We start from the raw sequence: 17,446 nt of genomic DNA on the forward strand, positions 1-17,446 counted from the left end.
TTGAGGCCAGGGACCGTACCCGGATCACGTGGGCTGAGGAGGGGCAGCGGTGCGAGCCTATCAGGCGCGGGGGGCGGGGCGAGGGAGCTGATATAAGCGGGCGTCACGTGGCCGTAGAACACGCGTTCCGGTTCCGGCGGGAGGCGGCGCCGTGGGGAGTGATGCGGCCTGTGCCGGGGGCCGAGAAGATGAAGAAACCGAAGAAAACAGCGAAACCGAAGAAAACAGCGAAGCCGAAGAAAACAGCGAAGCGGCTCCAGCCACGCACGGAGGCGGCGGCGGTAGCTGAGCGGGCGGCGGCTGAGCGGGCGGCGGCAGCGGCGGAGGCGTCTCGCCGCGCGCGGCACCTGAAGGCCCTTTCCCGCACGTCGGGTGCCGAGCGGGAGCTGGAGGAGCTGGTGTTCGGCGACAGCCTCAACGCGGGAGAGGACGAGCTGCTGCAGTGCCTGGCCGGCCCGCAGCGGGTAGGGCTCGGGGCCCGGTAGGCGGCTCCTGCCCCGCGGCCTGTCCCGAGGCCCGGGGAGCGCGGGGAGGCGGCGCCCTGCGCGGTCCCCAGCAGCGGCTGGTGCTTGCTTCGGTTCCTTGGCCCTGCCCGTTCCCCGCCGCTGTCTGTCACCTCCCGGTACCGAGCCGTGGCTGGGCTAAAATGGCCTCTTCGGTTGTTTTCAGCTTAACGCTACAGAGAGGAAAAGTCTTCAGAAAGACTCCAGTGATTCGGAAGTAGAAAATCAAGCAAAAAGTAAATTTTTGCCTAAGAAGCCAGCCTGGGTGGACGAAGATGATGAAGCTGAGGAAAAGTAAGTTCAAGTTTGCAAGTAGGAGTTATGTGTCACATTTAAGAGTGGCTGCCAGTGGCTTCGTTTGAATTTTCACGTTCTCTGTGTTTTTTTCCTCCAGTGTTGATATGACCCATAGGTATAGGAAAGATTTCATGAAAAGTGATGCTGAGAAGACGCTTACTAAGAAAAAGTTAAAAAGAAGACTTGAAGAACAGTGAGTTTCATTAATGTTTTTGTGGTTAACTTTATTAAGATGAGATACATTTATGTGATACTCAAAGTCATTTTGCCCTTTACCCATTGTATTCATGTGGTCTGTTTAAAGCTAGTGCTTCTTACACTAATTGTAGTATTTTAAAATCTAAAATAATACTAGGCATAGTAAATAAAATGTGCATTGGCATTGTTTAGACTAATTAGTTTAATACTTATTTTAGTAGAGGTGCACAAATTAATCTGTATTCTAGGGAGTTATACCATAAATCTTTCATAGCGATACATTGGTTTATAAATAGGATGGTGGAAGATGCTAACTTAATATAGTGTATAAGACTGAGCTGAGAGGTGTTTGGGTTGTGTTGGTATTAGCATGTATTGTTCTAAAGAACAGTGCTTTAATGTTTGGCATCAATTTTGCTTTAGTTTCACATTTATGAAGTCAGCAAAACAGAAAACTGAACGTTTAAATAACTTGCATAGTGTTCTAAGTGCAAGTCATCTTGCAAAATTGTGACTGTACATCTTGTAATACTTAATGCATAGAAGAAAATTACTTTATCAAAAAAGTTTATTTTTTTTTCCTTTTCCATCCTCACCCTTCTCTTGGTAGGTTTCAGCGAGCTATGGGAGGAGTTCCTGCCTGGGCTGATTTAGAAAACAGGAAGAAATCCAAAAGGACTGCAAGTGACAGTAAATAAATCCATTACTAATTTAATAAGAGTTTCTGTGTTTCCCTATTCAGCTTCTTAGAAAATAATTATTTTTGATGTTTTCTCTTGTTTCAGTACTGTGATAGTATGCTGGATAAATCAGCTTTATTCCTTCCTTCAGAGTGCTTTGATTTAATTTGTTTCTCTAAGGAATTTGTAGGTTTTGATGTGGGATTGTTTGTGGAATTAGCCTTTTCGATGTGCTTTGTCTCAATTAGGTGACAGTGATGAAGATGATGATCTGCTATGCAGGACTGGCAATTTCATATCATACTCAGAGTCCCTGCCAAGAGGTATTTTGAAGGTAAAGGCAAGCCTATCTTTCCACCTCAGTTTGACCCATAGTCACACTCTGACTGTGTTTGGTGTTGTTTGGGAAGTAAAACTAGTGATTATATGAACTTCTTATTTTTGTAACTGGAAACTAAAGAGTAAACATTTGGACAAATTGGATAGGTCACATCATAAAAGCATGAAACAATAAATTGAGATGTGTTACTTGACACAAGAATTAGTTTCTGTAGTCTAAAGTAGCATCCTGTAGTAGGATTTTTATTTTTGCACAGGAAGGATGGAATTCTCCCGCAATTTAGAGACTACTGAAATGGTCTTTGAGAAAAGACAGCCTTAAGTGAGTGTTCCTTACCCTGTTTCTTCTGCAGCTATTTCATGAGTGAGAATGCAACTAGTTTTACATAGACTGTTAATTTCAAAGTCAGGAGAAAGGCTAGTTAGTTTATCTACTCTGTTGCATGGAAGCAACTTACCGAACTTACTGTCTCTATGTTTTTCTTACATCATGCTGTCTAAAAGTTCATCATAGGGTTTGAGGTCTTGCTCTTGTACAATAAAGAGCAATTAAACTGACTGTTCATCAGCCTAAGCAAAAATGTTTAAGTAGTATTTTTTTTTAAACTGCTTGATCTTTGTTCTAGTTGAGGACCTGCTTGCCTGCTAATCAGGAACGTTTTGCTGATGGAAGGCTGGTAACTGTGCAGTTTAATCCATCTGCTCAAGTCGTTATGACTGCTGGACATGATCGATCTGTGTCACTCTTTCAGGTGAAGAATTTTAATCTATATTATCTAAATGGGCACAAATACTGAATCTTTTTTTTAATAAGTATACCTGAGATAGCCTGGCATGATAGACCTTCTCTTCTCTTTTCCTGTGATGGTGTGCTCACAGGGGTTGCAATGTCTGTGGTTACAACTGAATTTGACGAGGGCATCTTGTTGGAAGAAATTTCCCTCTGTGACTTCATACCAACCACTTGCAGACTATAGGCGAACTTAGTTGTATCAGAGTTTTTAGTTGAAGATTTGTTTTTAAAAATGTTTGGTTTTAAGGTTTGCAGTGACAAAGACTAATGAGATACTTTTTTTTTTCTTGATTTGTTTATAGAGCCTGTAGTTTGGGGAGCAGTCTAATTTAAAATTAATATTGCTGTGAAATCATTTTGGGGTTGGAGAGACTCTACTGCAGCAGGAAGCTACTCATCCTGGGACACTCCTACCTTGCTCCTTTGAAAACTAAAGACCATAACTAGGAATTTTCAACATGGCCCAGTATTGGTGAAATGGTCAAAGACACAAGTTGAATTTGACACTCCCATGGGGCTGCAGGAAAGAGCAATGGGAAGCAAATGTTTTTGTTTAGAAAAGCACAATAGAAGTGGTTATTTGAACAAAGGATGGGCAAGACAGGGAAGGGAAGAGTGTGAGGTATATCCAGGAAGGCTGAGAGTGCCTGATATATAGGGTGAGGAGCCAGGAACCAGGTTATTTGTAGATTGAGAAGAGAGGAAGGGATTGATGCTTTCAAGTGATGTACCTCTTAATGTGTAAGTCTCTTGTACTGGCTAGTTGATATGAATTTCCTGTGTAAAAGTATTTGGTATGTTCCTTAATATGATGATCTGGGTTTTTTTTTTTCAAGGTTGATGGTATAAGGAATCCAAGAATACAGAGCATCTATTTGGAAGGTTTTCCAATTCATAAGGCTTGTTTCAGTGTTGATGGAGAACAAGTTATAGCCACTGGTGCTCACCATAAAATGTTCTTTGTATATGACATGATGAGTGGAAATATTATTCCTATACAGAAAGTAAGAGGTATGTTTTATAGTGCTGTAAGTGTCTGGGCATAGTTGAAGATGTACCAAATAGAGATGGCATATGAATTTGCTTTAAAAGAAAGTGCAGTGAATTGTTGGAGATTCTATTTTCAACTTGTCTTTGGGGATCTTTACTTGAATACCTTTAGCTTTAGTTTGTCTGGGATATTAAAAGTTAATTTTCACACAAACAAAGTTGAGCTGTAGCTTTACTGTGGCAGTGTATTACAGAAATGAAAAGTTGAAGTGGAGTCAAGTCTTATTTGTACTCATCATACCTCTGAATGTTGAAGAAAAAGAATAAATTATGCCAATTTGAAGTTCTGAATCTCTTTTTAAAGGTGTGGAGGAAAGATTTATCAGAAACTTTGAAGTCTCTCCAGATGGATCCCTTATGCTTCTAACTGGAACTTCAGGTTACCTTCACTTGTTGTCAATGAAGGTAGTTTCTCTTCATGGTTCATGTAGCCCCAGGTTCTGGGAACCTTTTTCCTTTTGAATCTGCTTGCTTATATTTAATCTGAAAAGCAATCAAGCTTTCAGGTGAAACAAAGGTTTGACACATACTCTAACAGCCTTCAAAAATGAGCTGCTGAATCAACTAACTGTAGCTTTAGAAAATTATTTTGAGGTGTCTGAGAATTTTTTCTGACTATGCAGTTCTCTTTGGAACTGGTAGAGCCAAGGGCAGAGTTTCATGGGGTTTTTAAGCTGTCACTGGAAAAAGTCATATGTCAATGTTGTATTTCAGCTGATTGCACGAACACCGTGCTGGCAAAAGGAACAGCCTCAGCATGGCAACAGGCATCTGAGGGTGGAAGAAATATAGGACTGCTTTTTTGGGAATCGTGCTAGTGCATGCTGATGTACTGTGTTCATGAATCATGCCATCTACTGCGATTCGTAATGCATATACAATTTTTTCAGTTAAATTTTAAAATGCCATATGATGCAGCTGGATTTGTTTTAAACTTACTAGGAAAAATACTTTTTAAAAAGCAAGTTCAGTTGCATTGTGTAATGAAGACCCTTCAGTGAGGGAGCAAATGAGTGTTTATTGTACTAGCTGTAGTTGTGCAATAATAAAATTGATCACACACTCATAAGCATTGGCCTGTGCTTTGGTCTGTAGGCACTGAAAATGTTGATGCTGTTCTTTTAATGTCAGTGTAGATAACTTGAGGTTTTTGTGGGACAGGAGTATGGAAACAACTCTCCTACAGGTTTTGGTTAGAATCATTGTCACCATTGTTCTTCATCCTGCAGACAAAGGAACTGATTAGCACTATGAAGATAAATGGGAGATGCACTGCATGTGCTTTCACTTCAGACAGCAGCAAAATATATAGCTATTCAAGTGAGTGTTCTCTCTAACAGCACTAATCATAATTCCATTTACATTGCGTAAGTTTTTATAAGTCATTTAATGTTTACAAAGATAATTAAAAGACTTTTTGCCAGTATCGGTCCTAAGAATACAACCAAGCGGTCCATCATTAAAGAAGGGAGTTAACTATTTTATTATGCCTTTAGTTGTTTTTTAAAAAATACCCTATATTTGATAGTTGTAAATGAGCTAATAGTTGTCATCTAATGCAAAATGTTTTAACAAATGTGTTCTGTATATATGGTTTCTATAATCTACTTTATTCTGCAACCAGAGGAAGGCGAAGTTTTCATTTGGGATGTGAGAAGCAGAAAGTGTCTACACAAATTCGAAGATGAAGGTTCTTTGGAGGGAAAGTGCATCGCAATTTCAAAAAATGACCAGTATGTGGCATGTGGGTAAGTGACTTGGATTTGACAACTTCTTCCTGTCTCATTTTGAAGCTCTTCAGTGAACTTACTGGTGGCTGGTGAGAGTATAGGAACATGGAGCAAGTTTGGATTTGATAAGGTTAGAGTAGAGGTGAAAAGATGACTGTTGCCTGCTTTATTGTAATTTAATTTGTTCTGTGTATATATAAAATACCTTAACACTCTTAAGACCAGTATAACTCCTAAAGTATTACTGTTGCCATTTATGGGTTTAGCAGTTAAATTTGAAATCATACTGACTGAAATCACAAATTCTGCAGTACAAATGTTGATTCAGGGTCTTCCCCCTTTTCTCTTTTGTATGCTCCAAATTTGGCTCCTGCAAAATAGCATGTTGGCACTTGAAAAGATGCCTCAACTCAAAGCCACAATCTTGAAAGTGTTTCTCCAAGTATACTTCCTGAGATGCAACTTCAGCTGGCATATCAATTCTTTTAAATGAGACTAGCAAATACTTAAGTACAATATGCATTTTCTTAGCTCACTGTAGAAGAGGATTTTTAAGAGGTCTTACAGGGTATAGGAAAACCCCAGAAGGCTTGAAACCATTTCAGAATTTCTTGATACCAAGCTCTCACTGCTTTGAATTAATTGTATGTAAGAGATGGGCTTATCAAGGTTCTCCTCAGTTAAGTGTGACTCTTCATATATAAATAAAAAAACAAACAACAAACCCCTCTGCTAAATATCCCAAAGCAAAATTAAGCTCCAAACAAGGTATCGTTACAAACTCCAGTAAATAATTGGAAATTACATTTTTAGTTAAATGGTGGCTAGAGATAACAAGGTAATATGTACTGTAAATGTTATTTCTTGGTATAGTCTTTGTTAATTTCTCTTTCTAGTTCAGCTTCTGGAGTTGTAAATTTATATACTACTGATGTCTGTCTCAAAGAAAGCCATCCTAAACCAGTTAAAGCAATAATGAACCTGGTTACATCTGCTACGTGTGTGACCTTCAATCCCACCACAGAAATTTTGGCAGTGGCTTCCTGTGAAACTGATGAGGCTGTTAAACTGGTATGTTCAGCTTCTTTAGTGCACGTGTTTTTGTACCTTGATCAAAAATGTTCCTGGTGACATAATAAAATGGATAATGAACAGATATGCAGAATACCAAATTTGCTAGACTGAGCAGATCAGGGCACCTACAAGATATTGTACATTCATAAGGAATTAATTGTTTGTCTTCAGGGAACTTGGTCTGAAAATAATATCTTATGGCCCAGTTTACCTTTTGTTTTTCTCTTTAAAATGCCCTTATTTTAGTGCTGTAAATATAACTCAGCAACGAATGTGCATTTCCAGCAGCTGTTAACTGTAACAGTCTTACTATGTGGTGTTTTTCCTAGCTCATTCAAAAATTTGCCAGCCGTGTCGGAATTCTGGCCAACAGTGGAACTATTGAATTAATCTGAGGGTTTGAAAGCCTATTTTTACTGCTTAGATGTAATTACTTAAAAATAAATGAGTTGCCATAACTGGCTTTATAGTATGTTCCCTGCACCTTTTCTCCAGTAGAACTCTCTATATAAAAGTGGTGTACGATAGGAGTATAACTGAACATTTGAACTTAACATTGACCTTCAATTTTAAATTGTACTTTAATTTTAATTTTAGTGTTTTTTTCGTAATTGTTATAACTAATTATGTATTTCTGAATAGGTACACATTCCTTCATATACTGTATTCTCAAACTTCCCGGTGTTCAGAAGAAAACAAATTTATCTTGCTCAATCTATGGACTTTTCTCCCAGAAGTGGTTTTTTCTCTGTAGCAAATAACAAGGGCAAAGCTCTGTTATTTAGGTATGTACTAATTTAGGTTTATTAATCCCAGATAACATGTTTATATTCTGTAAAATGGGGCAGATGACTGATAAATGATAAGGTTTGACTTTGTGATCTGAATTCCACCTGATGACTTAATTGAGTGTGGAGCTGGCTTTGCTTTCTGGAGAATGAGCCTTGTTTATTGTCTGATTATAAAATATACATTGCTGCAGACATCCCTGTCAACTGTCATTGTCCTTTTCTGAAATAACTAGGATGTAAAAAGCCCAATACTGGATGTTCTCTCTATTAAAAAAATAGTTCAGAAGATTAAAAGAAGGTCTGTGCCTCAGTGTTCACACTTGTACCTGGCATGGCTTTGTTCTGGTTGTAAAGACAGGGAATAGCATCTTTGGAGAGAGGGTGACTGAGTACTGGCACAGGCTGCTCGGAGAGGTTGTGGAGACTCCATCCTAGGAGATACTCAAAAGCCATCTGGGTCCAGAGCAACTGTCTCGGGGTGGCCCCGCTTTGAGCAGGGAGGCTTGGACAGATGATCTCCAGAGGTTCCTTCCGACCTCCGCCATCCAGCGATCCTGTGGTCAGTGCTCAGGCTCAGTGAGGTTTGAAGGCTTGCGCAACGTTGTTGGGTAGTGCGTGTGGCAAGATGGTGGTTTATTGTGAGGACACTGCCAGCTTAGAATTAGATTCTAAAATCCTAGATTTAATGTGGAACTCTTAACTCAGTGGTTGATATCTGACTAGCGTAAGCTTAACTTTAGCCTTTTTGTGAGAACGGAGAGGGGTTGGATTTTTTCTGCTGGTGTGATTGGAGTGAGGAGCAGTAATAATTCGGAGCAGGAGTATTTTTTTAAGCTAAGCAACTTTGTGATACTTTTGTGTTTTTCACGTGCGATTTTAATGATTTATGAAGTCTGACAGGGAGAATTTACAAAAAGACTCCTAAGCAAGTCTATAAAAATGTGACTAAATCTTGTGATTTGTCCTTTATTTGAACTTAAAGTGCATATTATGATGGCGCTTGAAGTCAGTCTAGCATGGATGATTGCTATCTCTTGCTACACCTGTATTTCACATTAGTGAAGAATACTCAGAGTGACACTACTGAATAGTCGTTGCTGCTTTGTGTTGTTCACTCAAGTTGCTGAAAAGTTTTAAATCTGTCTCAACTTTTTTTTTTCTTCAGGCTGAAACATTATTCAGATTTTTAAAACAAGATAGAAGAAAAAATAGACCAGAACTGAGGTAAAAGTAGCACTAGAACTGTTGACAACATTGTCTTGAGGAACCTTATTTTCATTTTGTTACTTCAATCTCTTTATAGATGGTAACAAGAAGTTCTTAATACCGTGTAATCTGAAACTGTTCTGTCTGGATCACTCATGTAGTAGGCTCCACATGATGGGCAAGAGTCAGGCTTCTTTTGTTAATCCCAGCTTTACTAATGATACTCTTACAGGGAGTTTGTAGTTCAACTAAACTTCTGCTCAGTCCTGTTGACAGCAGTTTTAAAATTCTGAATATATTTAAATCAAACTCATAGCAGTGTTGTTAAAAACAGCTGTAGGCTGGCAGATACTTGGCTTGATCCTGTTATGAAGTCATGTAAGTGAGCCCACACGAGTCTGTGTAATTTCAAATTTAGATTACATAAATTACTGAAATTTGAAGCGTAGCTCATATGCAGATATGATTTTATTGTACACTTTAACCTGTTCTTGGGAAACTGGGAAGACCTGTAGCCTTGACAGTAATACAGTAGTTCTGCTTGACCCAAAATGTCTTAATGATTGGAAGCTAAACTTGTTCAGACTGGAAGCAGGTATGTCTTCTGTGTGTTAAGCTTACATAAAATTTTGTGATGGCTAAATGTTTGGAAGATACTAACAGAATTCTCTGTACTGATCTTTCCACAGGTGGTGCAACCTGCAGATACAAGTAGATGGACAAAACCAAACAAGTTTTTTTATTTTATTTGGAAGTTCAAAAATATTAATGTTAACATCTGTGTTTTTAAACGTTGTTCTTTAATTAATGTACCTGATAAGTAGTATGGAAGAGTAAAATTAAATCATAATTTTATAATAAAAAATAAATCATAAGCACACTTTATTTAAAGATGCTTGCTGTAGCATTCTTTTGTTACAAACAAATTAGCTAAAATCTGTCTGTGACTGAGATTTTGTTACTTTCAGAAATTTAGATGCTGAACGTGCTTCATGCCTTCACTAGAGGGCAGCACTTAATCACTCATTTGGAGACCTGACTGCTTCATGGTACTGACCACTTTGTCCCGTGACAGCACTGCTGATGAGTGAGGTTTTGGTTGTGGTTATCGACGGAATTTGTCTTTTCTTAATCACTTCTGTATTTCACTATTAGAGAGGTTTAAGTAGTGTTACTTCAGCCACAAAACTAGTAAATAATTTTAAAGCAAAGGCTTCTGAAAAGGTAGGGCTTTAATAGATGAAATCTTTTACTAAAAGTCTCACTGAAGTAGCTGTAAAGTATTTTAATACCATTTAATCTGCTTGTCAGGAGACTGTGCCACCCTTTGCGCAGTATGTGCTGCTCCACCTCACCCATTAAAAGAAATCCCAAATCCAGTGTTTCAAAGCTGTATAGCAAGTCATTGGCAGATCTAGAATTAGAACTTGAGAATTAATGGGTTTCTGAACTTCAGTTAGCATAAGGACAAGTTTCTGATGTTCCTTGCCCATCCTGCTGACTTGTGGTTGTAAAAGGTCCAGATTGGGTGGAGCAGGAGAGTAAATGGAAAAGGTGTCGTAAGACATTCTGAGGTGCCATCTACTCTTCTATCACTGCAGGCGATTTCAAATAGTGGCAGGCAGGAAGGAGAGATTAAACATTTCTTTTTGCAAATTCTGTAATGTAAGTTGCAAATATTAAGCTCTATCCTGAGTTATGGGGACATAGTACAAGAATGTTTAAGTTTTGTACTTAATACCTTAATTCTTGCTGTTTCATTTTTGTTTTCTGGAAAACGTAACTTACTGTCCCATCCAATATAAAATAGATAAGACTTTTGCCTTAAAATTACAGAAACCTCAAGGTGCTTTTTACATTTCTTAATGGATTTTGAGAAATGACACTTTTCATGTACTAAACAGGTCTTAAAGGTTGGGTGATATGAAGTATTGCAAGAAGTTGAAACTGTTACCAGTGTGTCCAGGGATATTTATTTGCAATGGGATGAATTACTATTAAGTATACATATCACTGTACTCATTCTGAAAACTCAGCTCTCTGTCATGTGTTGAGAGTACTTAAGCCTCTGACCTATTTAAAACCTCTTTGTGTTTAATTTTTTCTAGCACAGCTTTTTTTTCTGTCATTACTAAACCGAAGTTCTTTTAATGAATTACTTCTCTCTTTTCCTCTCCTTCCATTCTCCTTGGCAAAATAAATTTTATTGATGTAGTCCATTAAATATTTATCACTGCAGCCTTTCCCCTTCAGGCTGTGATCTTGTCCGATTTTGCAAGCTAAAGAGAATTAGTCTGGTTAGTGCTTAGAGAGGAAACCTCCAAGAAAAAAACCTGACTAGATGTTGGAATAACACTGGTTATTTAGAAGATTATTGGGTTTGCTACCACGCTTATCTTGAATCTGGTGTTTGATCCTGCTCCTGTTTGAGAGGTGTGTTTGGGGTGCAGGTGGTTTAGCAAATTCCCGAATGACTGAGTGATTTTTTTTTTTTTTCTTCTGTGTCTCATTTAATATCCAGGATTGCTGCTCTCAAGATTATTTGGAAAGCTATGGTGGAACTGTTTCAACTGCTACATGATTTTTCCAAATGCTTGGTGATCAGACCGCAAATGAGATTCTCCTCTTTGTATGTCGTGCTGAACCCATCTAGTGGATGTAGCAGTCATAGCACACCTTGAAAAGAAGCTGGTTTCTCACCTGGGGATGTTTCTCAAAGTATTTTAAGGCCTCTTGTTATCCTCTAAATCCCTTTTTTTTTTTGCTGTGATTTGTAAGATCTAGGGGGAGGATACAGAGCTCTTCTGGAGGGTGTCTGAAGTAAGTCTGTACAGGATAAAATCCTCAGTTACTGCTGTCCAGTTCCTCCAGGAGTTTAGCTGGTGTCCAGTACACCACACTGTCGCTTACTCTCGTGCTGAGTTCTGCTGCTTTTCCTTTTGTATAACTAGCAGCAGCAATGTGCTGGACACTTAATGACACATTACTGTCAGTTTGGATTTCTTCTGTTGAAACTATGGAACAATGATTGTATTTTCCAGAACAAAACATCTCTTGCGTACCCAGGTGTTTTTGTCCCATGTTTGTGTCTCAGTGAGATGGCAGTACAGTCTAACCCACTTTGGGACACTTTCATTAAGGCAGTCTGCACGTGTACATTTTCTTCCAGTGATTAAAACTATGCAAGCTATACATCTTATGAAATTATTTTGAGACTCCTTAACCTGAATGAAATCCTACAAGCTGATCAGACACTTTGAAATAGCTGCATTATGCTTTGGTTTTTGTAATAGATATTGCAGAATGTGCCTGAGATCTCAGTCCTCATAGTGTTATATTTTGCACATAAGATTGCCTGCCATATGAGACTTCCCTTTTCTGTGTGCAATATTGAATGTTTTATTATGCTTAAACAGATGGGAGGAAAAGTTGAAGCAGAGGGAGTTTGGAAGCGTGATGTAGGAGTCCTTACTCATCATTGCTACCCGTTGCTATTCTGCCTTGTCAGAAGACCAGAGATCTGTATTTACCATGGGTTTAGGATGTAGTCTATTGTATTTTCAGTCAGTTTCTACTGAATTGAGACTGACTTAAAAACATCTTGCCAGGCTTAATTTCTTATTAACACGTTTACATGGCTGGGAACTGTGGGGAGCTGAACTTCAACTTAGGGTCTTTGAAGACACATCTGTTTTATGAAGACTGAGTAACTTCTGTCTGCAAATCCTGCTGCAATGTAGTGTTTAGCTAAGGGTCCGTATCACATGCGGAAATAAACGTGCTTAAACACAAGGGTTCTTTATTCCTCTCTAATCGTTTTAAGCTTTGGATGCAGGTTTCTAAGTTACTGGAAAAGAAAAGGTATTTTGAGTACTTACATTCAAAAAGAATTGTTCAAAAACTTGCATAGTCACTCAAAACCTCAGCATCCCTCTGTTCATGAGCTTTTCAGTTACTTGGTGAAAAACTATTAGCTCTGATCTACTGGGAAAAATTGCACTAAAAATTAAATAATTAAGCAACATGGTTTTTTTCCTGTAGCTTCTCTAATGAATGCATTGCAGCGGCAACAGCTTCTTCTGAGCCTCACTGTACTCCACAGTTGAATGGTCCTTCCTTGGAGAAGGTTGTCCTTCATTTGTACAAACACGTTACACGTGGCTGCAATCACAGCCATGCTCATGTGTGCTCCTACAGACTTCACTGGATCTGGGAGACCATGCAAGCTACCTTTTTCTGCGCACAGGGATTAGTTTCTGGAGATAACAGCTCAGCTTGCTGAAGAAGTTGCTTCATAGGTTGGAAGATATGAACTAGATTACAGAAGAAACATTGTGCCCCATTGATCACTAACACTTTGCACTGATTCCTTGTGTAACTGCGGGGTATTGAATCTGTACTGCTAAGAGTCATTCTTAACAGAATACAAATATCTGTTATACTGTGGGACAATTACTAGTACTCTGTCCTAGCTGCAGTATGCTGTTCAATAAGGGTAAACTAGAGGGAAGATCACTCTACTGTGAGATGAAGTGATTGTAGTTTGGAAAGGAATGGAAAGGTCTTTGATAATAGGGAATTCAAGGTTACATTCAACTGAGGACACCCAAGAAGTGATTGGGTAAATATAATAGGAAGATTACATAGGATTCATGAATAAGAGATGAATTTGTGTAAGTTAATTTTGTATGTAACAGCCAGTATTGCTTATAAAAATATTAATGTCTATATTAACACAAACTAGTCTTTCATCTGCATCAATTTATCTAGCGGAGTCAGGCCCCCAAGCTGCTTGTAATAACTAGAGAGGAATTCATGGGCTGTCAGTTCTCAAACCACTTGGTGCTGGAGTACTTCAGCTATGTATTATACCACATACTGAGATAAAGCTATCAAGTGATGTATACCAGTTAAGATTAATTACTGTAAAAGATAGAGTATTATGGACAGATACTTGGCCAAAATTGAGCAAATGTCCAATTAGTTTTCTTTCTTGAAAAAAAAACATAGTTTGACTGAAAAATGCTGATTTTCTATCCCTAGATTTGTCTTGACCTGTTAAAACTGGATGTAATGACTTATTCCAGCATAATTGTAGAAAAGAATAGTCTGTACTTGGAATCCCTCAAGTGTGCAGGTTTCAGTTACCGAAAAAGCCAAAATTGAATGCTGTTTCCAGTTGAGTGAAAACTCTCTTTTGTGACTCTTACTCCTGGTTTAAGTGATGTGTGACAGCAGCCCTGATAGCAAAGGGCTTACTCTAAAGAATTGAGGAATTCAGTAATACACAGATTATAATGGGGTCAATCAAAAGTTTTAAACTTTACGTAGCTAAACTTCCCAAACAGACCTATTTAACTTCGGGTGAGTCTAAACTGTTGGAAGATCTGAAAGTCTTTTTGAAATTCAGGACTATAACCAATACTGTTTCCCACAGTAGGATGGGGATTACGTATCTGTCTCCAAGCTTGTGAAGAGATGCTGTGGCTTCACACTTATCCCCTGGGAGTGCTGTGAAGCTGAATCCATGTTTCTAACATTCCTCAAGGTGTTTGCATAAAAGGCATGATAGGCACAGACTAGCAAAGTTGCAGAGTGCCATGGTCAGAAAAGACACCAGTATTTTGCTTAAAACTCATCCGATTATGCTTAACATAATAGCAATCTGTACTTGCTGCAGGTACAACATCCACTTGATAGTTTTAAAGTGAAGTCATTATTTAACTCAAAGCAGTGTCCTGAAGCCCAGCAGGAATAAGTAGGGAAAAATGTTAATGTATTCTTTGATTGGCATCATCTGTACCTGCAGCCCCTTCAATTTGAAGATCCAGAAGGGCTTTATTAAGGCAAGGAATTGTGTGTAGTAAGTAATATTAGGTTTATCTCAGGGGTGGGGGAAAGAGGTACAGAGGTGAAATGAATTACATGCTGAGTCAGAATGGGGAATTTCAGCTTGCTTGATTTACTGTTGCCTTTTTTTTTTTTTTTTAAAAAAACCCCATTAGATTAGCTTGTCTCATTGGAAACTGCCTTGTTCTGTTCTTACATGCCCACCCACTATTTCCTTTTTTACTGGCTTGTGGTTCTTGGATGATACTCCAGGTGCTTCATTCACCAATCTGTTCTCCTTTTTCAGATACTTCAAAGTGACGCTGCTGATGAATACGGTATTTAGATTTTTGTGAAGAATACTAGTTCTGTGGGAACTGACAATCATATCAGTATTTCTAACTAACCTGTCAGCTTTGGCAAGTTTCCACAAAGATACTAATCTTATAAAAGTTTAGATTGTTGCAGAAAACTTAATCTTGCACAAAAACTTGTAGGTTCCTGTGACTCTTTTGGATACAGATGAAGATGCAGCCCAGCAATGGGGAAGGGAGGGAGGCTTGTGGAAAAAATACATGCAACAAAGTTGGCTGTGGTCAGGGCCATGTAAAAATAACTGCCTTTAGTATAAACTTACATAAATATCCTGCTGTATGCGTAGCTAATAATGCCAGAGCTGCTTTTCCACTGTGAATTTTGTCTAAGGTCCTAAATATTTTGTGTCACAATCTGTCTTCAGTCTGTGTGAGAGACATTAAATAAAGCCTTCAAGAGAGATGGAATAAACCCCACCCACAAATCCCTGAAGTCAATTTTTACACAAAGCCTCAAGGAGGCTGTCTGGCTTAAGTGAATTCCAGTGATGTTAGGGGTAGGTCTGGTATTTAGAGGCTGTGACATACTTAACAGTAGAAAGATTACCCAGCAGTTAGCAAAAAGTTTAGAAGGAACCATCTATGGGAGTTTTAATCTGATGATTTCTACAGGCTGCATAGGTGTACTGCACAGGATTATAAATGGCAAATTTAAAGAAGTCTGTAGTGACATGGAGCCAGCATTGTATCTGTTCCTGAAATTATTACTTAATGCTCTTTTTCTTATCTGAACTCAGGGCATCTTGGTAAACAAATGTCTCATTACAATACATGCAGAATAACGTAGTACATTCAGTATATTCCTACCTCTATCCAGAAAGAAGCTGAGACACATCTCTGGAAACTGCATTTTTGGGGCATACCTTTAACAGCCATACTCACTGATTTGTTTTAATATATCCTCCAGCAAATCATGTCTTTACCTCACAGCAATTAAAACAGTGGAACAGAACTTCACTTGAATGCATTTAATGCTTTACTCCTGCTTTTGCCATATGCTGATTTCCCCCAGAGGGAGAAAATCTGAGTACCATGTAAGATTTTCCAAATAGAATAATGAATGAGTGGGTGTTTGAGCTCTGAAAGGATACGAATCTCTGAAGCCAGCTTAGCTGATTTGGTATTTCACTTGCATAGAGTGACTCCAACATTTCCAGGTGTGTTTTCAGCTCAGAAACCTGTGGGTGCCTATGCAAAACATTGCCAAGAACAAATGAAGGTGAAGCATGTACAATAAACTAATGAACAGGTCAGGTCTCTGATATACCACTTTCCCAGCCCTGGAAGATTTTACTAACTTTTACCTATAGTAATTAACATGTTTCTGCTGAAGGGCTCTGCGAGAAGAGGAACCCCTGCCCCACCCCCTCCTGCCCTCTGTGCCCGAGAAGCACAAGCAGCCTTTGCTCTAGCCATGAAAGAGGTTCTGTTATCCTGGCCAGATGCAAGGGGATGTTAGTTGGATGCTGTTCTATGCAAGGGGGCTCCAGAAGGACTGGCAAAGGACTGGTAAGACAAGGAGAAGGTTAATGCTTGGCCATTGGTGCGTCATACCTCAAGGCAGAAGTTCAGTGTGGGGAAGATGCTCAAGGGAAGGGGAAACCTCATTTTTCTCCTACTGGTTATAGGTCGCAAGATTTCCAAGCACTAGGTGTCTCTGGTAATTGTTATTTTAGCAGTCTGGCTAATGAGTGAGAGAAAGCTGGTGTTACAGGTCTGGTGTGGTTCTGTGTATAGATCCAGCTTACTATTTCAGTAAAAGCAGTGAGGCCAACGGCTGCTCTAGTCTGATGCTTTAAGGAGTCCCAAAATTCCCAGGTTGCTTTTTTTTCTTCTGAGCTTTTCAACCTTTCCTCCCAATCCTCCTCAGGGAACCTCTTCCTTGCTTTTAGGTAGACTCAAAGACCCTAGAAGAAAGATTGCAGAAAGTCTCTAGCTCAGCCAGCACTCTTAATCTAAAAATCTGAGACACATAATTGCTGTTAACACTCATAACACTTTTAAGTTTGTGCAAAGTTAACCAGTATTTTTGATGGGGCTACATCACAGTTAGATTATGTCCCTGATGAGTATGACATTGCTTCATTAGTTTTCTCCCCTCATAGTTTTCCTGCATTTTGATAGCAAATGATCCGTTGCTCTCAAGGACATAGCCAGAGTGCACATTCCTGTGAAGCACACGGTGATATCACTTACAGATACGTTTTACTCTGTCCATGGCCATGCCACTTCCAGAGATCAGTGTAGTAAGAAGGGTCAGGGAAGAAATCTTGCAAAAATTAGGTGAGTTTAGTGAATTTCTATGGTAATGATTTTATATACAGATATGTATTGTGGTGATAAAAGTGAAGAGATTTATATACTCCAGCTACTTACATATACTTCATTAACTTTATTAGGCACAATTACTTAAGACTTCATAAATATCAAATGCTAGTCCCTGCACAGAGTGGTATCATAGCATTTATAAGCATCATTAATTGCTGGAGCATACGCTGGCACACGTGTGTTGTAGCAGAAGCAAGATCAGTCTAAAGAACTCAAGATGTATATATTTACTTCTGTCAAACAATTTCATAAAT

General features: G+C 38.9%; 1 protein-coding gene across 1 annotated transcript; it reads left to right on the forward strand.

Annotated features, from left to right (window-relative positions):
- Positions 1 to 125: 125 nt before the first annotated feature.
- Positions 126 to 9,552, forward strand: UTP18 (UTP18 small subunit processome component). Its single transcript, XM_074888972.1, has 14 exons — positions 126 to 464; positions 670 to 797; positions 898 to 993; positions 1,609 to 1,688; positions 1,927 to 2,012; positions 2,644 to 2,769; positions 3,647 to 3,821; positions 4,165 to 4,265; positions 5,090 to 5,180; positions 5,485 to 5,608; positions 6,487 to 6,661; positions 7,307 to 7,449; positions 8,621 to 8,679; positions 9,351 to 9,552. Exons 1-13 carry the CDS (start codon positions 162 to 164, stop codon positions 8,643 to 8,645), a joined length of 1,653 nt encoding a protein of 550 aa, XP_074745073.1. The 5' UTR covers positions 126 to 161; the 3' UTR covers positions 8,646 to 8,679; positions 9,351 to 9,552.
- Positions 9,553 to 17,446: the final 7,894 nt, after the last annotated feature.

Source organism: Strix uralensis, chromosome 19 (assembly GCF_047716275.1).
Source record: "Strix uralensis isolate ZFMK-TIS-50842 chromosome 19, bStrUra1, whole genome shotgun sequence".
Taxonomy (NCBI): Eukaryota; Metazoa; Chordata; class Aves; order Strigiformes; family Strigidae; genus Strix; species Strix uralensis.

What these genes read in the sequence shown, in the direction of transcription:
- UTP18 (XM_074888972.1), top strand. Translation starts at nt 162, where the DNA reads ATGCGGCCTGTGCCGGGGGCCGAGAAGATGAAGAAACCGAAGAAAACA. An exon ending in TGCCAAGAGGTATTTTGAAG is followed by an intron (nt 2,013 to 2,643) that starts GTAAAGGCAAGC and finishes TCTTTGTTCTAG; the next exon opens with TTGAGGACCTGCTTGCCTGC. An exon ending in GACCAGTATGTGGCATGTGG is followed by an intron (nt 5,609 to 6,486) that starts GTAAGTGACTTG and finishes TTCTCTTTCTAG; the next exon opens with TTCAGCTTCTGGAGTTGTAA.